Source organism: Pseudonaja textilis, chromosome 4 (genome assembly GCF_049901715.1).
Source record: "Pseudonaja textilis isolate UNSWEBS1 chromosome 4, rPseTex1.2, whole genome shotgun sequence".
NCBI lineage: Eukaryota > Metazoa > Chordata > Lepidosauria > Squamata > Elapidae > Pseudonaja > Pseudonaja textilis.
The window spans coordinates 5,162,923-5,186,515 of record NC_141993.1 but is presented as its reverse complement, the minus strand read 5'-3'; the positions used below and the strand labels follow the sequence as shown (position 1 = coordinate 5,186,515).

The following is a 23,593-nucleotide window of genomic DNA, read 5'->3' as shown; positions in this document are numbered from 1 at the left end:
GTAGAGGAAAACACGCAGTTAACAAACCATCAATCTATGCAATCCAGTAAATGTCAGCAATCAATCAGGTTCTCTTGCTCCCTCTTATGGTGGTTTCACACCACACCCAAAATTACATGCTTTGCAGTTTTAAAGTGACACACACTTAAACTTACAATCATAGTTTATATATATTATTTTATCCAAACTACGTTAGGTAACCTATGTTATTCCTAACAGCGTGGGTCATATATATCCACCCATGTTGTAAGGCTGTATTCTAAAGTATTCTAATTCTTTCTAGCTATGAAAGGCTCTGTCTAATTTTCTGAAAGGTTATCAGGTGGATTCCGTACCTGGCGTTTTGGCTATCATGCAAATGTTTTTAATTGCCATTAGTCCTGGTTTATTTCTGTTTTATTTGTCTTTCCATTGTTACTTGCCAAAAAAACAATGGTGTCTCCTTGACCTTCTTTGACTTCTGAAACATTGTGATCTGCACAGAGAGTATATTGGAGGTGGTATTCAGCAGGTTCTGACCAGTTCAGGAGAACGGGTAGCGGAAATGTTGAGTCGTTCGGAGAACCAGCAAATCCCACCTCTGACTACTCTTCTCTGCCTCCGGCTGGGTCTCCTTTTGTTGCCCTGCACAGGAGAATGGAGCTGGAAAGTAGGTTAGTGGGGTGGGGAGGGAATGAGATTTTGCAGTATCCTTCCTCTGCCATACCCCACCAAGCCACACCCTCCAAGCCACGGCCACAGAACTGGTAATAAAATTTTTTGAATCCCACCACTGGAGCATATGCTCAAGAGAAGACTAAAAGTTCAGAAGCAACCTAGAACTAACCTAGAAATTTCCTAACAGTGAGGACAATTAACCAGCGGAACAGCTTGCCTCAGCTTGAAGTTGTGGGTGCTCCATCACTGGAGGCTTTTCAAAAGAGACTGGACAGCCATTTGTCTGAAATGGGACAGGGTCTCCTGCTTCAGAAGGGGGATTGGACTAGAAGACCTCCAAAGCCCCTTCCAGCTCTGTTATTCTGTTCTGTTCAGTTAGCTCTGGACAGAAAGTGGGTCAAGAAAAGAATCAGATCCAGATACAATATTTCCTGCATATCTCCACCTGATCTACAATTCCCCTCCCTTCGTTGTAATTTTCTTTTTAAAAAGCTACCCAGGAGAACTCATCAAATGTGGCCCTCAGAGGTACAATAAGTGAGGCTGAACTAGTTGGATTGATATGCCTGTTGGCAAGTTTGGATCATATGCACAACTGAACAATTAGAAACTACTTACAGTGGCCGTTCAATTTGCACATTTTCTCTTGGCAATTATCCATCTTACCTGGGCCGGGATGAAAATGACACAGAGGCTGCCTGCAAGACAGAAAACAGCTGTGACCTGCTATCTTGTTCAAACATCTTGTGGAAATTAAACATACTGAAGTGTGAAATTGGTTGATGCTGTCACTTCACACACTTTCTCTGAGCCTTCATTGGAACATGTGCCATTGTGGTGTGATCACATTAATTACTGAACACATATTGATTTCAAGCTATCTATCTAATTTATATATTTTTTCTGCTCTTCCCAGCACACTCATTATTCTGTGCATGCATTTTGCTTGGATCATTTTAGCCTGTGTTAAGAATCATGCCCCATGCTTTTAAAGCTACACAGAGTCATCCTGCAATAGAATAGTAGGAATTCATTCCCTCTGGATTTTAGGTTTCCTTAGTCGTGATGTTCTTATAAAGCAAGAGCACTGATTGGCACAGATGTCAAAACGTCACCCAAGCAAGTTTTTTTTTTTCTGGCATCACTCTGGACCTGGTCCTACAGGAGAGGAATGGGAAATGCAGGTGATGGTAGTTTAATATGAATAATTATATTTTTTTAAAAAAATGAAAGGAGAAAATGAATTACCTCTGGCTAATGTCATTAATGGAGATTGAACAGAGAAAATGTTTTAGTTGTCAGCGTTCCAGCTAACCAACTCCAAACCAATAAACTCTGAGACAAGCATTTTTTCAAGGTTCCATTTTTATTAGAATTGTCATATTGGCACATCTGGGAAAACCCAAATCTGAGAGTTCCATGTTTTCCTTTCCCCAAAGAAAAAAGATTAAAGATCCACCCCCTGCACCCATCAGTCCATCACACGGTCCAATCAAATCTTCATCCAAGCTGGAGACCTTCCTCCAGACCTTCCTCTCCAGGTGCAGGGCAACTTGTCCTTGACTTTCTGTGAAAGAATGTTGTTGAGTCTAATCTTCTACCTCTCTATGAAATCCCCCTTCCCAAATTCCCAGGCACTAAATGTGGCCACCTCGAAGTTTCCAAGTAAAATGTGGCTTCCAAGGCTGACATTAGTACTATGTAACATTTCCATAATTCCCCCTGAAGTCACTGGATTGTCACTGGATTGAAGGCTTCTGAACTGTTACGGTATCATTGCCCAGCTTCTACTAGTGGTGCAAGAATCATTTCCTTAATGTAGTCACAGCCATTGGAACATTCATGAAATCTCCTATTAAGAGGTGAACTACGGTTCTGCTGCAACTCCTCCACCTGCCTGGTGCTGTGCAGGGAAGAAAAAAAAGTAGGAAGTCCGGCCATGTCCTTTCATTTCAAATATTGTGGAAGAATGCTCAAGTGATTTGACCTAAAGTAAGAGGGTTCCATTTCTGTCCTCTCCAAGGCCTATGAGCAGCGTGAAAGCCATACCAGCCTAAGTGTAGCTCTTGAATGTCATGTTTCAAAAAATGCACATGGGGCATTCAGGAGCTTTAAGGGATGAAATGGATGCAATATTTTTTTTTTTTTTTACAAAACTTATAGTATCCATGGTTTGCTAAGAATGAAGGGGGAAGGGAGGAAGAAAGAGAGAGAAAGAGATGAACTGGCTGGCCCTTGTCTTCTGTTACTCTCCATGGCTGGCTTCACAGATTCTGTTTTTCTCTTTGCTCATTTATTCTCAGTTGGCAAACATGTTGGCAGGAAGCTATTTGAGTCTAATTGCTTTCCAGGCATCTCTGAAGCTTGAAAAACAACCAGCGCCTGGGCTGGTGGTCAGCTTGCTTCCCCCAGGACTCTCAGAGAAAACACAGCTGTCCAGGAAGCAGCCTTTAGCCCCACAAAGGTAGCAGATCTGGGAATGAATGACAAGCAGGGAGAAAGCAGCTCTGAATCTATTGACAACGGCCCGAGCAGAAACATATAAGCTGGGCAAATAAAGAACCCAACCATGCCAGTGGGAAATAAAAGTGCATGGCCTTTATCTGGAGACCATTGGAGTGGCAGGTTCTGCTCTGAAAGATAATTACATGTGTGTGGATCTCAATCTCATGGCTACTGTCCAAGGGCATGGTTCTCATCTTGACTTCATTCAACATTTAGAAATGTGTAATGGTAGCTCTGAACATCTATGGAGATTCTAAGTCCTACTCCCACGCCCTTCAAAGGGTGTTCATCCCGAATTGTATAGCTAAAAGTCTGCAGAGGTTCTCCATCATCCAGATCATGGTTGTCCCAAAAGTTCTTTTTTCCCTTCAAAAGGCAAGTGGACTTGTTTCTTCCTTGAAGACATTTTGTTTCTCATCCAAGAAGCTTCTTCAGCTCTGACCGAATGGTGGAGGATGGAAGGATTTAGATTCCTTGTGCTCATCTGCTCGTTAGCATTCCTTTTGAGAGTTATTGAAGCCACTTGAAGGTTTACCTGTGCCCACAAGGTAATCTGAGTAGTACAAATGGGTGTGGAGCCTTCTTGGAACTGTTGAAAGGACTGTGTTGTAGACTGGAAATAGATGAAGTTGTACCCTTCTCCCACTGTTGAGAGAGGGCTGTTCAATTTGGACATAGATGGTCTTTTTGACCCCTCTTTCAAATCAACAGTCCTCTCTGTCCAAACTATGGACTTTGCTGTCTTCAGAAGAGGGCCCTGGATCTTTTAAGTGCAGATGGACTGCTGAATCTAGTCCTAATGGGTTTCTTCTCCTATGTTATGCCATGCATTTATGAAGTGGCTGTTTTGTTTCCCCAATGGACAGATCTGTACATGTTTCACTGCATTGTATTGAGTGTATCACACTGCTCAGTTTGTAGCTCTGAATAGACAGCAAGTCAGAAGTTTATTGATTAGAACAATTAATCAATGGAATGGTTTGCCTTCAGAAGTTGTGGGTGCTTTCCATCACTAGAATTTTTAAATATGTCAACTGTCCATCTGAAATGGTATAGGGGCTCCTACTTGAGCAGGGGGTTGGACTAGAAGACCTCCAAAGTCCCTTCTAACTTTGTTATTCTGTTATTCTGTCATCTGGACCCACCTTAAAAACTGTTTATTGAGACATTTCAGCTGCTGGCTCTGAATTCATACAGAGAGAAACACCAGAATAATATATGGATTGAATCTTTTTTTTTTAAATTACAGTTCAACTAGAAAAAGGCAACTGGTGACTTCCGGCTATTTTGGACTACTGCTCACCTAATTCTTTGCCACTGGGTATTCTGGTGGAAGCCGATAAGAGCTGAAATCCAAAATATTTTAAAAGGCATCTGTTTATCCATGATCTCATTGTTAACTCCCAAAGTTAGCCACCATCTAACCCCGACTTCTTTTTTCTACCATTGCATTTATCTGAAAAGTAAGAGACCCTCAAATTTAAGATAATTGCCTACTTCAAAGGAAGATTAGATGGGGGAAAAAGAATTATTTTTCTTTTATTGAATGCACAATGAATTTAAGATAACCTCTCTTTCTGGAGATAAAGCATTTGGGAAGATAACTTTTTCCACTCTGCTTAGATGAATAAAATACAGTTTTGCTCACTCTGGAGCTGTGACATAATAGCAAATTCAGTTCTTATCAATGTTTTTCTACCTCTGCATTTTAACTAGCTTTTTTCTCAACTCTGTGTGTACGTGTATGTGTGTGTTTGTGGTATTTTTCTGCACAATTGTTTCAGGGCAGACAAGCACAGATTATTTTAGAAGAGGCAGGATTCAAAGAACAGGACTGACAAGCTTTCAATCTTCAAAGATTAATTTCTACCACTCCCTAGCCTTCTCTTCTCATTATTTCAGCCACCTTATTTTGTTGGGCAACATTCAAAGAATGGATTTTTTTCCCTCCCATTTTAATATTTGTCATTTCAATTGTTGGTCTTTTCCCTGTCAGTTTCCTCTTCCGTTCAGTTGGGCACTTGTACAGTTATGGGGCTGTGTGTGAAATGATCCAGAGTTGATGTTGTCATTTTATACTTGTTAGCTAGGGCGCAATGGCTCAGTGGTTAAAGACACTGAGCTTGTCAGCTAGCTGACATCCCAGATTCAAGAGCTGAGCACCGCAATGATGGGGTGAGCTCCCATTACTCACTCCAGTTCCTGGCCACCTAATAGTTTGAAAGCATGGAAATGGCACCACTTTGGTGGGAAGAAAACAGTGTTCTGTGTGCCTTTGGCGTATAGCCATGCTGGCCACATGAAAATGGAAATTCTCTTCAGGCAACACGGCTCCCTCAGCCAAGAAACAAAGACAAACAGCATGCCCAACAGCTGGACACATCTGGACAGATCTGGACGGGGCAACCTTCACCTTTTTTACTCTGAAGTAATCGTTCTGGAAGAAGGATGTGTGACCACCTCCTTTTATGAAACCTTGTCAAGGAACCTGCACAAATTAAGTCCAGGAAGGGATGTGTGGAGTCAAGATTGACTCGAGGGAAACTTTAATGTGGAGTTATCTGCATGAAATGCAAAAATGAACTTGAAGTAATCACATAAATTAATTGCATATCTTTCCTTATGTAGCCCATTTCACCAGCTCAAGGTTGACTCAGCCTTCCATCCTTCCAAGGTCGATAAAACGAGGACCCAGATTGTTGTGGGCAATAGGCTGTAAACTGCTTAGAGACATCTGTAAACCATTGTGAAGTAGTATACAAGTCTAACTACTATTGCTATTGACTCTGCCTTCCATCCTTCTGAGGTTGGTAAAATGAGGACCCAGATTGTTGGGGGCCATAGGCTGACTCTGTACACTACACAGCATTGTGAAGTGGTATATAAGTCTGAGTAGTATTGCTACTGCTACTCTTTTCGGCTTGGGCGCAAAGAACTTGCTTTCAACTAGAAGCTATTTGGACTGCATCAGCTACCACACCAGTTAGCAATTTGCAAGTTGTTGGTAGACAGGTAATTGACCTATAGTTGCCTGGTGATACCCCTTTTGTTGGGTCTGTCATTATCAGGTAGGTTTGGCCAGATCTTAGCCACTGTTCAATTTCACCTCCTTGCACTGTGTTGTAAAACTGCTGGGCAACGATTGGGTGCAGACTTCAACCCCAAACCATGCAGTTCATCTTCACCTGGTGCTGACCAGCTCTTGAGCTTCCTTGCCCATTTCTGCTCTTAGCACAAGTCCTTAAATTTCAGCTTCTTTCCCCCCGTTATTGTTTCTGTTTGCAAGCAAAGGAGGCCAGTTTTAAGAAAACTCCCTCCCGGATGATCTTATCAGCTTCTACATGGGAGGTCAGGGGAGTAGAGGATGGGTTGCCCACAGGAGAATCAACAAAGTGTGATCCCACACATTTTCACAGCCTGGAGTGATCAGATTAATTTGCTATCTTGGGATACAAAGAATGCCCTCCTTATCTCCTTCCTCCCAATTTGATTTTATTTTTACTTTGCCTCTTTCTCTGTGAACAGCAGGTGTTCTGACAGAACTGGAGCCCATGGGGAACATATGAGAGGAGAGTGTCATCACACTGGTGTTGCTTTTCTCCTGAAGCTCACATGGAGGAAACTCCCCTGCATTTTGTGTAAAAGTGAGAGTGGTAAAGCTAATCTTGCTGACTCCACTAACTTTTCCTCAGCTGAAAGTAGGACACACAAGAAGCACACGGAAGCACACAATGCTTTCACACAAGGCAAGTAGCTATCCCAGCCAGCGGTTATGCCAGGAGAGAGACCTACACTTGTCTGAACCAAAGTTTTAAATGAGGAGATGCACTAAAGATTTAGACAGAGGAAAGAATTACAAGGCTGTCAAATGTTGCAAAATACTGTAAAAATATATATATATGAAAATACAGAAGGAGACCTTTGAAGAACAGACTCAGAAAATAGCCACAATTCCACAACCTCAGCATTGCCTGTTTCTATGAATAAACTATGTCAAAATGTGTTGTTGAAGAAATGACAGATGTAGAACAAATTTGACAAGATGGAAATGCCATCAAAAATGGATTTACAACTGGAAGGCCAAGAAAATGACTCAGAAAAAGACTTTTACTGGATCAAGGGGGGCGGGGGGAAGAAACAGGTTGTGGTTTTAAAATTTAAAAGGGAAATACAAATGACAAACCAAAAGAGTAACCTGATATTTTTTTTCCTTTTGGAATGACAAAAAAGAATTGTTAAAGCCTTAAAGATCTGTGTGCAATGGGACATAAAAGAAATAGAGAAAATTCAGATCCTATGACAATACTTGAATGAACTATGAATGCTGTTAGACGTAAAAGGAAAAAATATAAAGTTGGTTTACTTGATCAAGGTTAAAACAAGACATATTATTACTTCTGGCAACCCCTTATGGACTTTCTGCTCACACCACGAAAGATTATGTTTTATAGATTTCTTTATAGACAAGAGATGGGATATGGAATGAAGAGATAAATGTGAAGAGAGAGTGAAGAGTTCTATATATATATATAAATTTTCTTTATATTTGTGATGGCAGTTGAAAGTCACCTCTTTATATATATTTTCCTCTTTATTATATTAACTTTTTTTCTTTTTTTCTTACACATTTTACTTTCTGTTCATGTTTCTATCTTTAATTTTAGTTAGCTTTATAATAAACATTCTTAATTAAAATGACATATCCTTTCTATAGTTGGAGATTCTCTAATCAGATATCATGTTCCTTTAGGGTTTCACAAAGGCCATCATTATTTTCTACCACTTGGTTTGCTTATTTAATTTTAATTTTTATTTTTAAAGAGAAAGGAAAATAGCCTAACAAGAACAACTTCATCAAAGATGGGCTTACATATCCGATCTCCTTGTTCCTGTGATTCATGGCCACAGTTTATATGGGCTGTGAGAATTAATTCGGTACTTAGGAATTTACTGAAATAAACGTAACATGCCATTATTTAAGAATCACCATTCACAGATTTAGAAAAGCACAATGTCAGGCATTTTTAAGATGGGAAAAGTTAAATGTGTAGGGAAAATAGCAACTGTAAAAATATTTTATTAAGGATCAATTATCTTTTTCAAATGACTTCTAGTAAGAATTGGAGAAAATGTATTAAATGTAAGGCAAAGACAACCAATTAATTTGCATTCAAACAAAAGACTGAAGATTAAGTTTAGAATTTTGCAAGGCATCTTGCAAACAACCGATTATTGATTTGATTATTATAATTAGTTAATATCATCTTAGATGGATAATTAATCTGACTCTCGCTCTTCTTATTTAATTTTACAGAGTTTGCAAATGCTCTATATCTATATATTAGCTCGACACCCATGCTTCACTATGAAACTATGTGGTTGGGCTTAGTTTTTGAGGAGGAAAATAAGGGGGAAAATTCTGCCTCTGCCTACCAGCATCCATCGGCATTCATCTGGCTAGTGTGCTGTCAGTGTGTGAGAGAGTTGAGGACTTGGAAAGTAAAACAGTATTTGCTATGTGAGCAAGAAGGTGACAGCAAGGAGCCTGGGCATGGCTTATCTCAACTGCTCTGTACTAAAGCTGCTTGGTGCTGTGAAACTGAAACTCCTCTCCTCTGCTTGTGTTTTGCATTTGGAAGAGATTTCTTTCCAGGTGGGGAGGGGGAGTAGAACTCCTTAGCATCAGAGCGTGTTAATAATAATAATAATAATATAGGAAATGCTCTAAATGCTCTGAGGGTCATTTCAAAAAACCCTTTCTTAGTGAGCACCTAGAAGCTAAGAGGAACCTATGTGCCAAGTTTCAAGTTTGTAGGCTTTACGGTTCTGGAGATTTTGTGATGATGTGTGAGTGGTCTTTCGCTTTGAGATAGATAGATAGATAGATAGATAGATAGATAGATAGATAGATAGATAGATAGATAGATAGATAGATAGAAGATTTGGAGAGCCAAATGGTCTAACGGCTAAGGCATCAGGCTAGAAACCAGGTGATTGTGAGTTCTAGTCCAGCCTTAGCAATGAAAGCCAGCTGGGTGATTTGGGGCCATCATTCTCTCTCAGACCAACTTGCCCCACAGCGTTGTTCTTGTCAGGAAAATAGGAAGAGGAAATAATATTTCATGTGCCTTGAGTTATTTGTAAAAGTAATAAAAGCAAGATATAAATAAAATACATACATAAATATCTATATTTTGCTCTTCTGTTTCTTCTTCCCCTTTTGTTCTTTATGGTGCTTTTAAATATTTGTTTGATGAAATGTTTTGGTTTTTTTTTTTTTTAAGAAAAGTGCCTGCATTTATGATTGAACAAAAATCTAAATTTCATTTAGAAGTTTGTGACATAAAATTGGAATTTCCCCCTCCAGGCAAGAGTCTAGAAACCCTCCTCTAGACAATGATACACTTTTGGTAATATCAATCAATCAGAACAGAGTTGGAAGGGACCGGGGAGGTCTTCTAGTCCAACCCCTTGCTCAGGCATGAGACCCCATACCAGATTAACATTTATAGCTTTTATAGCATTAATTCATAGACACCAGAGCCATGGGATCTAGCCCAATGCTTGGAGTGATTGTCTAATATCTTCTTTCCAACTTTTCTTGCATTCATTTCTTTTTTATCTTCTCCACAGTGTAGCTTTTTGCCAGTTCCCTGAGAAAATTATTTTTAGATCTGTTATGTCCTATCCTGTGTTGTAACATTTTGCAGTGCACAGACGTTCTTCTTTGTTTAAAGCAAAAGCTGGTTTGTTAATTTGCTTTTTCTAAAAAAAAAAAAAATGCAGTTTCCCGAGCTAACTCTTGCTTCATCTGTTCTTTTCTTCTTCTGCAAATCGTTGCAACATATTTAGAATGGTATTAAAGAGTGAATTCCACTGGAATTTCCCGCAGCAGGTAAAATAAACTGGGTGAAGTCAAACAACAAATAAATATTTTTCCCCTGTTGTTTGGATAATGATTAGTGAAAGAATCGGATTTTGCAAAATCACTGCCTGAGAAACACATACACGGAGAGCTGGTTTCTTTCAGTGCTGTGTAAGTAATTTATTTTTTCAGTATCAAACTAATCTTTTTTCTGTGATTTCTGAAGCAGAATCTTAATTATTTTTGATAGGTAAAAATGGGAGAGGGGATCCAGGTGAAGTGAGCAAAACACGACAAGGAAACAATGAGTAAACTGAAAGGGGAAAGAAAGAATGCCACAGCAAGGAACAGATGAAATTAATAAAGGGTTTTATTTTATTTTTTTATGGATTTATAAAATTTTATTGATTTATAAAAGTTTAGCTCAGGGTTGAAAGGAGGGGGGGGGTTTGGTACTCTCCGAGCTTGCAAATGTTTCATTAACTGTTATCAAACTAGGAAATATCAACAGTGCTAGGCTGGTTTGGGTAATGAACATCTGCAAGAAAGCAGCCAAGCTCAGGAGCACCAAGGACCCCGTAGTCCTCCTCCTGCTCCTCATCCTTTCCCTTTCTCCACCTCCTCTTCTTGCTCCTTCCCCCTCCTCTTCCTCCTCTTCCTCCCCACAACACCCCCTCTCTTCTAGCACTGATGATGTTACCTAGTTGGGCTAATGAAACATCTTCAAGAAAACAACCAAGCTCAGAGAGACACAAGAACCCCACAATCCACCTCCTCCTCCTCTTCATATCATCCTCCTCCTTTCCCCTCCTCCTCCTCTTGCTCCTTTTCCCTCCTCCTCCTCAGAGAGTGCCAAGGATCCCACAGTCATCCTCCTCCTCCTCCTCCTCCTCTCCACAACCCCCTCTCCCTTCTAGCACTGATGATGTTCCCTAGTTGAATAATGAGATTCCTGAAGAAAACAACAAACCTCAAAGAGCACCAAGGACCCCTTAAATATCAAGTTCTTTTTATCAAAGCCACTGTTTCTGAAACTACACATTCCCCATTTTTATTCACAGTGAACACAAGGTGCGAAATGTTTATTATTCCACAAAGCAGTCCCTTCGTAGCAGCTCTCAAAAGTATCAGATAATCTTCCGTAAAATAAAACAAATGTAGGATCAGCAAATCGGTATCTGAGGTGCAGTCAAGGTCAACAAACAGCAGCAGCCTGAAACGTTTTAAGCTAAGTGGCAGGTGTGAATTGATTATGGGGTTAAATATTTGACCTCTGCATTAAATTACTAGCGTGACAAAAAATGATTTTGTGAATCATGTGATAAGTAAATGATTCTATATTATGTAGAATACAAGTGCAACAAATTTAAGCTTTCGTAGGACTGTATTCCTATGTCTGGCTATTCTGGAATATTTGATACCTCCTATTCTATTCTATTCTATTCTATTCTATTCTATTCTATTGTAGCTCCAGCATGATTTCATGAGAAGATACCTTTCTCCACAAGTGCCAGTAATGGCTATTATTAGATTATATGCATTTGATGATCTATTGCATAATGCCCGACTCATTAACTTAATCAATACCATTTTCTTCCCCAATGAAGGGCTTTAAGTGTGCCATGTCTCAAATATGCAAGCTCAGTTTTTCCACCTCTCTTGTTCTAACATGACTGATAAATGTTGCCTTTTAAATGAGGGAAGGTTTGTTCCATTTTGTTTCCAAAACAATGCTAATGATTAACTAGTTCGGCAGCTATGGAACACATCAAATATTTGCACATGCAACTATCTGTGGAGCTTGCTCAATTGTTTTCTCAGAAACAAGAAGAGACTTTTTGTTGTTGTTTTCTAGTAGAAACAAACAGAGTCTTCTGGATTGTTACACTGTTATTGGGTGATGCGTGGTAGTAGTAGGCCTACAGCCCCATTCTTTAATTTTCATTTTCATTTTCATTATTATTAATTTCATTCACAGCATTAAAGTGCAACTTCCAAAACAAAAGAAAGAAAAAACACATAAGGATAAAGCAAAGCTAAACAAGACATTTAAAAAGTGCACAAGAAAAAAGAAAACCCCCATAGACATAGATTGCCCCTTCCCAGTTGCATACCGGTCAATATATTTCAAGAATAATAGTCATCCCCCTCTGCCGCCAAAGCAATTTATGAACTTCTACAACTCTGTTTATCTTCAGTCAATTGCAAAAGGCAGCCTGACTTGGATCAGCTTACATCCTGCAACGATATATGTAACACCACGAAATATCCACATCAGCCCACCCCAGGTCCTTGGGGATGGCTCGATAACTAGATAGAAATACTAAATCCAGTCTGAACATCTGGCCAACAGTGCGATGAAACATGATGTACAGTATAACTATCCCTTGATATAGAACCTGTGAAGCGCAAACGTTGCAGGTAGCATCTGGATGACATCTGTAATGCTGTAGGTGATATAATAGTAACTGCTTGAGTAGATATTAGAACAATTACTACTCTTCAATCCCTCATACAATATGTAAACAGACTACAATCCTCTTTGCCTCTGATGACCTCAAAAACGTAGAAAAGAATAGGGGGATACCATCAGCCAGGTAGTGGTTTCCCTCCAATTGATCAATGGGAAAGTGGAGGGAAAAAGGCCATCCAATCCTTGTTCCACCAGCTGAAACACCACAAGAGGTCAGAATGTTATTTCTTTTTTTAAAAAAATTCTTTATTGAAATTCAAAATATTAGAAAGTTTACAAACATTCAAAATATTAAAAAGTCAGAATGTTATTTCATCCCAAACAAAAGGAAAATGAAATATGTACCATTTTCCTCGGGGACGTGGTGGCTCAGTGGCTAAGACGCTGAACTTGTCGATTCGGCAGTTCGGCGGTTCAAATCCCTAGCACCGCATAATGGAGTGAGCTCCCATTCCTTGTCCCAGCTTCTGCCAACCTAGCGGTTCAAAAGCATGTTAAAAATGCAAGGAGAAAAATAGGGACCATTTTTGGTGGGAAGGGAACAGTGTTCCATGTGCCTTCGGTGTTTAGTCATGCCAGCCACATGACCACGGAGATGTCTTCGGACAGCACTGGCTCTTCGGCTTTGTAATGGAGATGAGCACCATCCCCTAGGGCTGGAAATGACTAGCACATATGTGCGAGAGGAACCTTTACCTTACCATTTTCCTCCTCTTTAGGTCCCATTCTTAAGATATGCTGCTTTGTCCTTTCTACACCCTGGTGCTGGCAGTGTCCCTGGTGAAATCATCAGATCCTGAGACATGCAGGTGTGAAGAGAAAGTCAACATTTGCACTGTGGTTCCTGGCATTAATGGATTGCCAGGAACCCCAGGGAGCAATGGCTTGCCAGGAAGAGATGGGAAGGAAGGACCTCCAGGGCCAAAAGGAGATTCAGGTGCAGCGCAAACAGCTCTTTATATTTTCTTAGATCTATGTTAACTACAAACATTAAGACCAGAGCCATTGTTCAGTGATAAATTCTACATCATGTAAGAGAAAGTAAAGGCAATAACAACTCGAGGTTAATCGCACCAAACTTGATTGCAGGAAGTACGACTTCAGCAACAGAGTGGTCAATGTCTGGAATAGTCTACTTGGCTCTGTGGTTTCTTGCCCAAACACCAAAAAGTTTAACCTTAGACTGTCTACTATTGACCTCACCCCTTTCCTAAGAGGTCTGTAGGGGGCGTGCATAAGCTCACCAACATACCTACCATCCCTGTTCTATTGTTTCTTTTCATTTTTCTCATATGTATCCATTTCATGTATTCATAACTATGTTTATACTTATACCTATTATCTTGTAAGCAATTGACAAAATAAATAAATCACAAATCTCAAAACTCTGATGTTTGCCACCAAACATCACGCATACGATAAACAATTGAGGGAAATATATTTATATACATATACATACACACACACACACACACACATATATGTATAGAAGCCTGATGATGGCAGATGAGATTCTGCTGAAACGTTGCTACAACTTTAAAAGCACAACTACCATGACGTGGAAAAATATCCGAACAAAGCTGAATGCCATACATATACAGATACAGATACAGATAGATATACATACATACATACACAGAGAGAGAGAGAGACAGACAGACACACACACACGTGTGTGTGTGTGTGTGTGTGTGTGTGTGTGTGTGTGTATGGATCTTTGGTTGTTCGGGTTTTCTCCCGCGTAAGATTCGAAGTATCTAGGCAACGTTTCGATGAAGTCTCATTCATCATCTTCAGGCTTCTGAATATATATATATTTTTATGTTTTTGAGGGTATTTATATGTATGGTATTCAGCTTTGTTTGGGTATTTTCCCACATCTTTACAGTTATGCTTTTAAAGTGGTAGCAATGTTTCAGCAGAATCTCATCTGCCATCATCAGGCTTGTGTATTGAGTTCGTCTTTGTTGAACTACAACAACTATATATATATATATATATATATATATATATATATATATATATATATATATATATATATATATATATATGAGATAGAGAAAGAGAGAGAAAAACCACCAATGGACAGTTACATTATGTACGATAAACGATTGAGGGAAATAGATATATATATAGAGAGAAGAACAACAAAGTATGAGAGGCTAAAATATACTAAGAACGGTTGCAGGAATTGGGAATGTCTAGTCTAATGAAAAGAAGGACTAGGGAGGACATCATAGCAATGTTCCAATATTTGAGGAGCTGCCCCAAAGAAGACGGAGTCAAGCTATTTTCCAAAGCCCCTGAGGGCAGGACAGAAAATGATGGGTGGAAACTAATCAAGGAGAGAAGCAACTTAGAACTAAGGAGAAATTTCCTGACAGTGAGAACAATCAACCGGTGGAATGACTTGCCTCCAAAGGTTGTGAATGCTCCAACACTGGAAGTTTTTAAGAAGAGTTTGGACAGCCATTTGTCTGAAATGGTAGAGGGTTTCCTGCCTAAGCAGAGGGTTAGACTAGAAGACCTCCAAGGCCCCTTCCAACTCTCTTATTCTATTCTAGTCTAACAATGAGAAGGACTAGGGGTGACATGACAGCAGTGTTTCAATATTTGAGGAGCTGTTGCAGAGAAGAGGGAGGAGTCAAGCTATTCTCCAAAGCACCTGATTGCAGGACAAGAAGTAGTGGATGGAAACTTATAAAGGAGAGATCCAATTGAGAACTCAGTGAAAATTTCCTGACAGTGAGAACCATAAATCAGCGGAAGAGTTTATCTCCAGAAGTCATGGATGCTCCATTACTGGAGGTTTCCAAAAAGAGATGGACAGCCATTTGCCTGGAATAATGTAGGGATTCTGCTTGAGCAGGGAGTTGATCTAGATTCTAGAAGACCTCTGACATCCCTTCCAATCATGTTATTCTATGTTCTATTTGGTGACCGATAATGGTTCCACGTTTCCTACACAAAATCTTTAGAGCAACTCTTTCATTGCTTCTGGTCTTGTGGCTGATGTTAGCTATGATGATAATCGGTTTCTTCACTTATCCTTTTGTGCCTTTTTTTTTATTTGATGGGCAGGATTAAAAGGAATACAGGGACCTCCGGGAAAAGCTGGACCGCCTGGCTCAAAAGGAGATGAAGGGCTGAAAGGGGAAAAAGGAGATCGTGCAGGTAAAGGTAAGAGGTAGTGAGGAGCTGAGATTTTACAGAATGCTTTTGGTTTTTATGTAGAATATTAAAGGAATATACAATGATTGTTTGCTCTCTTCACTTTGCATGGTGGAAAACACTCAATGCTATCATCTGGAAGTAACTGAATCTTTACTCAAATAAAGACACCATTTATAGCTCCTCTTCTTATCCATCTTTTGGTCTGCTTGATCTTCATCTACTCTTTCTATTTGTCTTTTGTACGGGTAGATTAATCAAATAATCCTTTAGTAGATCAGATGATTGCATGGATGGATCACCAAAGCACTCTATTAAGGCCCTAAAAACTGTCTCTTCTCAAGAATTGGGATCAGGTGAGACTGGAGCCGAGTAATTGTAGTTATTGGAGAGTATTGCTGTAGGACAGGAGTACTCAACCTTTTTATACCTACCGCCCACTTTTGTATCTCTGTTAGTAGTAAAATTTTCTAACTGCCCACCGGTTCCACAGTAATGGTGATTTATAAAGTAGGGGACAAAACCCCTACCGCCCACCATGAAAGCTGGAACACCCACTAGTGAGCAGTAGGGACCAGGTTGACTACCACTGCTGTAGGGCTTTTGGTGTTGCATTTTTGGATGTTGGTTTTTTATTGTTTCATGCATGTTTTTTATTGTTGTCGCTGTGAGAAATCCAGCTTTAGGTAAACAACAACAAGGAAACACTTTAGTGTACAAATGGCAGATCCGGTGCAAATTTATTGTTCTTCTGACCATATTCCTTCTGATTTTCGGCTGTTATAGACTAGCAGCTCTTTTCCTACAGCACATCTGGCTATCCTAACTGTACAACTGTTATCAACATTCCATGGAAAACAGAAATTTCACATATAAAACTTTCCAATGATCCCAGGAGCCCTTTTAGGCTTGTGAAAGTCAAAGGAGACTCTCTGTAATAGGTGACCCAAAAAGTATCTGAAATGAAATATCTGTTCTGGCTTCCAATCCTCCTGAATATCAAATCAAATCAAATGTTTATTGTCAATGCACAGCATGTGTGCAATGAAATTGAAATATTCAGGAGCTCAGTAGATTTTTTTCCTATTTGTTGCTTTGATAATTTTGACATCATCGTCTTGAATATTTTTTGATCTGCTTTGTGGAATTGGACTAGGGAGAAGTTTTACATTAGTTCTAGTTTTTGTTGATAGCCATGTCTAAAAGACATATTTAAAAGACAATATTTAGGCCATTGGCAGTACCTCACAGAAGTCCAAAGTGTTCTCCAAGGTGTTAACTGCTACAGAAGACAATTTGAAGTTTGGTCTTCCTGAAGTCCCTTCAATATGGTTAAGAGTAAGGAATTGCAAGAACTCCGAGCACCTCCGGATGTTGTCCAACTTTGATAGTAATGAATGAGATGAAGGTTAAATCCCAGGAAAGAGGGAGGGGTGGTTGAAATGGAAACCGGGGGGTGGGTGGATCTGGCTGTTTTGATGAAAGGTTTAAAATGAATATTTTTACGCTGCGGCTCTCCCTGTTTGGAAAATTTAGGATGGTTTACAATATAACCTAACATAGGAGAAAAAAAATAACAGGGCTGAAATTAGACTGAAAGGGTATTTATTTATGTTGTTTATCTACTCATCTCACACAAGTGACTCTGGGTGCATACAAGCATGAAAACCCCCTCCTCAACAACATACAACTCCAGGTGCCCAATAACAATAACCCTACACAAGGAGGAGGGGGCCTTTAATCACAGTTCCTGGGGAAACAGTCAGGTTGTCAGCATTCCAACGAAACTCCCCAATTATCATTCAGCACTCAGAAACCAAGTTCATCCAAGTAAGAATTTATTAGAAAAGTCATATTGGCACATCTGGGAAAACTCGAATCTGTGAGTTCCAGGTTTTCCCTTCCCAAAAGAGAAATCAAAGATCCATCTCCTGCATCCACCAGTCCATCACATGGTCCAATCAACCATCTATCCCAACTGGAGACCTTCCTCCAGTCACTCCCCTCCAGGTGCAGGGTGACTTGTCCTTGAGTCTCTGAGAAAAAATGTCTAATCTTCCACCTCTCTATGAAACCCCCCCTCCCAAATTCCCAGGCACTGAATGTGCTCAAAGCTTCCAAGTGAAATATGACTTCCAAGTCTGATACAGGTCTTAAGGAGGAGCGAACTGTTGACACCATGCAATGTATGAGCCAGCTTGTGTTTCAACTCAGTAAGTCTGTGTCACATTTCACCAGCCAAGAAGCTTTCAGACATTGTTTTAAAAATTTATTTTGGTTCTGACAGAAGTGCGGAATAATCCTTTCCTTTCATACCCTTTAGAGCTTGATGTTCTCAAAACTCAGATTCGTGATTTACAGGCAGAACTGAAGGTCCTGAAAGAGACTGCAAGAAAGAATCAGGAAGGTAACACAGATCAGTTTCATTAGGAATATTTGCAAAGACTTTCATAAATACTTTAGAGGGATCCTGTTGAGGTAATTCCCTGTTAGGAGAATGAGCACATACAGGGAGACGTATTGAGAGTAGTGTTTGAATAATACACACACAGCACACAGATACACTGTACAGTAAATGTAGGTTTTTACTTCCAGAAAGGTTTAAGCAAAGTTTAAAACAAGCAGTCCAAAGTCATTCACAGGTAAATCAGTCAATTTTCAATCCAGGGATAATTCAATAACAAAGTCCAGTATCAAAAACAGTTCAGTATCAGATTTACATCAAATCCAGGAATAGCAGTCAATTAGAAGAAACAACAATACTCTCCAACAGAAGGAAAAACAGAGACTCACTCACACTCTCTTCTGAGACTAAGGCTAGACTAAACAACCCAGGTTTCTGGCTCCATCTTATGGCCGTTTGAGAAACCACACCCAATTACACTTTTGCATTTTCTTAAAGATACAGTTTTAAAATGTCTATCCTGGTTTATATATTGTCCAACCCAAATAGCTGTTAGGTGACTTATATTCCTAACAGATCTTTCGTGCTCTCTGAGCGTGGTTGTTTTCTTGCAGATGTTTCATTGCCAACTTGATAACGTCATCATGCAATGATTCTACTACCTAGTTTGGTAATGAAACATCTGTAAGAAAACAACCAAGCTCAGAGAGCACAAACAATCTCTCATTTTAACCCCGGGCTACAAATTTTCAACTCTATAAATACTTTACTCTGATACTTCCTGATGTTCCTTCGGTTCATTTCGGGGGGGCTGCTGGGGGTTTGCAGGGGTTTGGGAGAGCTGCTAGTAAGATTCTATGCAGTTAGGAGAACCCCAAATCCCACTCCTGGCTGGCCCCACCCACCCCACCCTGCCCCTCCCAGAAATCCCTATACATTTTGGATGCAGGTAAGTGCAGGGCGCACATGGAGGCTCAGGGCGGGTGAAAAACAGGCCTCCCGGAAGTTCAGGAAGGCCGGAAATGGGACTGTTTACAGCCTCCAGAGCCCAGGGAGGCCATTTTCGTCCTCCTGGAGGTTCAAGGAAAGCTTTTGCATCTATCTTTCTTTCAGACAGACACAGACAAACATTTCGGGTAGAGATCAAGGTATCAGAGTGGAACTCTAGAGACTGTGGTGCAGGAGGCCGACTAGGCCATACCCACTATGGCCATGCCTACCCAGCAACCAGGCAGAGAACCCATTACTAAATTTTTTGAAGCCCACCCCTGGTCCATTTGATGTCAAGATCAGTATGGGTCCTAAAATGGAGTTCTCGCCATGAAAACAGCCGAGAAAGAATTCATTTCGGTTCTTTCCTTTCTTAGATATTCAGGAGTCTGCTTTCCCAACCTTCACCATAATCGGAACCAAAAAATTTGCATCTAATGGAGGTGAAGCCAACTTTGACACTGCCAAGGCCACCTGCTCCAAATTTAGAGGAAAACTGGCTTCTCCGAGAAATGAGGAAGAAAACGCTGCTCTAGCAAAACTGGCTTCCAAGTTTGGAAAAAACTCTTTTCTGGGGATGACAGACCAGGAGACAGAAGGTACTTTTAAGCACCTCAACGGGGACCCAATGCGATACTCACAATGGGCAGATGGCGAACCTAATGGAGAAGAAGAAGATTGCATAGAGTTGTACCAGGATGGCCAATGGAATGACGTTACTTGCAATGCAAATCGATTAATCATCTGTGAGTTTTAATTCAACCATCCTTCTAAGTTTGACTGGGTAGCAAGAACAGGACATTCACCTATAATTTCAGAACATGAGCCAAATGGCCTTATTCATTCTGATATTCTAAAAAAAACCTATCAAGGTTTCACAAGGCTGTACAAGGTTTGCTTGGGCAACTGTCAAAAGACGAACAAGCATTGGGGCCATTTCATATAATTTAATTCAGTTTGTTGCACTTTGGAGGCTACTTAAAAAATGTGGATTTATGAGAAATATCTGTGATAATAAAATTAATAAATAATGTACTGGTAATTCTCGTGTTCAGATAATCACATATTAAACTGTCTCCTTAATGTAATGTTTATTTGTGTTTTACTAGTTAAATATACTGTATGTAGTGTGTGCAATTATAAATTCCACCAAACCAATATCCCTTAATTGCCTTTTAACATTTTAGCAATCATCTTATACGAACTGCTTATGGCTTTCAATGCAAAATCCCTTCCAGAAGATGACAGGGGTTGGCAAAACCTTTTCCATTTTAAAAGAAGCCCAAATAGACAACAATTGTACTATCTTTTTTTAAAAAGTACTTTAATCAATAGAGTGATCAAATAAATCTCTAATGAATTTCTTAATGGGTAATCATCCTATCTGATTCACAGACTTTGCAGATACTGAAAGCATCCACATACAACCCTTCTAGTTATTTCCCTGCTGTTTTACTCATCCAAAATGTCCATCAAGGTGGGAAAAATGAAACTGATATGCACAGTAAGTTGCTTTAATGACCAGCTCATGTTACAAAAAGGAACCAAAGACTGCAGGATGATCTGAATTAACAATCAGTCAGTCCTGGACTAAATAAAGTCTGACTTTGATTCTCGAAGTGATCAACTGTAAGCAGAAACACAGGTAGTTTAGGGATGGGATGTGAGATGATGATGATGGACTAGGAGGTGGGGAATGATCATATTGGCAAGGTTACAGGAAGTAGAAGAGGAAGAAGACAAGGAATAAGATGGAGAGTGGGGGGGCTCAAGAATTTATATGGAATGTCCTAAAAGATGCTATGAATCATTCCATTGGGGTGGTTGACATATATCTAACAGTTCACCAACAGTTCAACAATTCACCAAGTCCTAACATATTAACTAGGATGACTCCACCAGGAACCATCTACTTCAAACATTCAAAGCAGATCAGCAAAGGGTTCTAGATTGTCCTTTGATGTAAGACAATGAGGCTTTCTTGTAGAAGCTACCCTGTGTGAAAAACAATCCATCTCACACATGCTATGGTGCATACAATGTCCTTCAGCAGAAGACCTCAAAGTAGTGAGAGAATATGCTGTCAATATGGCCCAATACTGGGCTAACATCACTTAGTTTTAATACTATTTATTCTACTTACTTTTTACATGTGCTATATTTCTATGACCTATTTTGTTTGCTTAGTGTTGAATGTTACATGATTATAATCTGAAGGTGCTTCTGACATGAATAAAGAAAGCAAAGGGTTCAAAGGTCGCAAATTCAAATGCTAGACTGCTTTTCCAAATTTCGTATTTCTTCTCTTCTCCAAACTATTGTAGAATGCTGTTGATGATGATGTCATTCTGTCTCACTGGCGGATTTATTTTTGCAGCATAATAGATAAGTTAAAAGAGAAACAAGCCATGGGATCCATTATATTAAAAACAAAAAACAAAAACAGCCCAGCTGGAATGTTGTTGTTTTTAGAAAAGACAGAAGACATATGATGCATTCTGACTTTTGGTGAAAAGAAAGGAAAAAAGGCTTTCTAATTTTGGTATACATTTCTCAGAAAGAAAGAAGGCATTAAATTAAGATCAATTCTCCCTGTCTCTACAAGTTTCCAGGAAATGAAAAAAGGGAAATCAGTGTTGAAATTTGGCAGAGAAATGACCAACTTTCAGTGGTAAATTTTGGATGAGAATTTTTTAAAAATGATAGAACTCACAAAAGTTCTGCAAACCAAAAGTCTAACCAAGCAGGATCTAGAAATTAAATTAGAATACAATCATCAAATCCATCACTAAGCCAAGGTCACAAATGGTCGATCATTTCCCCTTTGGAAAAATTACAGATATTGTCTCTAAGAAGAATTGTTTGTTCTGTTCCTGATTAACAATTGCCATTTGTTAAACCTTCCAGTGAATGGTAGGACTGAAAGAAATACAGGCTTGGCGGGGAACAATAGAGAAGAGCATTGGTTTTAAAAAATGACATTACTAATTGTGATAATCTAATCACATTGTAGTATTTAGTGGATCAATTCAACAAAATTAATCTGGGAACTGTTTAACAGTTACATTATAAAGGGCATTAGTTACAATCAATATTCAGACAAATATATCCCTTAAGAGAGCATTAATACAATGTCATTTCTAATATTTGTAATGTGATACAGTGGTGTTAATAATAATAAAAATATAGTTTCTTAAATAGAAGGTTTTAAAGAATCTATATAAAAGTGAAATACCACTCATGCATCATCACAAAAATCTCCAGAACCGTAAAGCCTACAAACTCTAAATTTGGCACGTATGTTCCTCTTGGCTTCTAGGGGCTCACTAAGAAAGGATTTTTCAAAATGACCATCAGAGCATTAGTATTTCCTATATTATAATTATTAACATGCTCTGATGCTAAGGAGTTCTTCTCCCCCTCCCCACCTGAAAAGAAATCTCTTCCAAATGCAAAACATAAGCAGAGGAGAGGAGTTTCAATTTCAGTTTCAGAGCAGCAAGCAGCTTTAGTACAGAACAGTTGAGCTAAGCCACGCCCAGGCTCCTTGCTGTCTCTTTCTTGCTCACACAGCATATACTGTTTCATTTTCCATGTTTCAGTTTCCAAACAGCCCTCAACTCTCTCCCACACTGACAGGACACTAGCCAGATGAATACCAATGGATGCTGGTAGGCAGAGGCAGATTTTTTTTCCCTTTATTTTCCTCCCAAAAAACTAATCCTGATCACATAGTTTTGTAGCGAAGCATGGCTATACAGTTCGTATTACATGAGATTTAAATTTGCTGTTGCATTATCTAAATCTTGAATCAGAACTGAATAAGAGCAGGAGGGACGAATTTTTCAACCATTAACTTACCACCACTACCAAGAAAAACAAACCATAATTTGATCTGAGAGCCAGTTTGGTCTAGTCACTAGTGGTTAAGGTAGAGTGTGAGTTCTAGTCCTGCCTTAGCTATGAAAGACAACTGGTGACCTCTCTCTCTCAGCTCAATCCCTCTCACACTGTTGTTGTTGTGGGGAAAACTGGAGGAAGAAGGTGTGTTGGATAACATCACCACTGAGTTATTTGTAAAAATAATAAAGGTGGGGTACAAGTAATCCACCCATCAATAATACTATAGCAATTTTAGCTTAAAATATTGCAGGATCATATGCAAAAAGTAATTTTTATTTTGATTAAATCCATGACATTTGCAGTGCAATTTTAATTTTCTTTTCCTCCACTACATTATTAAAATAGCTCTTTTCTCAATAGACTAAGCAAAAGCGCATCAGAGCAAGAAGTAAACCTCCCTCTAAAAATCTATTTGGGTCCACAAGGAAAGCAAATAATTAATTGTGTTGATGGAAATAAGAAATACGTAATGTAAAATCATTGGTGATCTGCCAGTCAGTCAGTTGGGAATCTTTAGAGACATTTCTGCAAGGCTGGGAATGGATTAAGAATTTATCCTTAAAAATTTGCTTGCACCAAATATAGAGAGACAACGTATCCCTTGCTTATGATTTAAAACCACCTG

General features: G+C 39.4%; 1 protein-coding gene across 2 annotated transcripts; it reads left to right on the top strand.

Moving 5' to 3' along the window:
• The first annotated feature begins 10,150 nt into the window (after positions 1–10,150).
• On the top strand, positions 10,151–20,148 carry LOC113445381 (mannose-binding protein C-like). 2 transcript variants are annotated; one of them, XM_026714511.2, is made up of 5 exons: positions 10,151–10,198; positions 13,220–13,437; positions 15,582–15,674; positions 17,995–18,078; positions 19,443–20,148. In XM_026714511.2, the coding sequence occupies exons 2-5, from the start codon at positions 13,236–13,238 to the stop codon at positions 19,820–19,822; spliced, it is 759 nt and encodes a 252-aa protein (XP_026570296.1). In that variant the 5' UTR covers positions 10,151–10,198; positions 13,220–13,235; the 3' UTR covers positions 19,823–20,148. The 2 variants fall into 2 exon arrangements, with proteins under 2 accessions (XP_026570296.1, XP_026570295.1); XM_026714510.2 differs by having other exon boundaries at positions 15,582–15,680.
• The last annotated feature ends 3,445 nt before the right edge of the window (positions 20,149–23,593 follow it).

Coding starts and splice junctions, on each gene's coding strand:
- LOC113445381 (XM_026714510.2), top strand. CDS start 13,236: ATGCTGCTTTGTCCTTTCTACACCCTGGTGCTGGCAGTGTCCCTGGTG. Junction 13,438..15,581: donor AGGGCCAAAAGGAGATTCAG/GTGCAGCGCAAA, acceptor TTTGATGGGCAG/GATTAAAAGGAATACAGGGA. Junction 18,079..19,442: donor TGCAAGAAAGAATCAGGAAG/GTAACACAGATC, acceptor TTCCTTTCTTAG/ATATTCAGGAGTCTGCTTTC.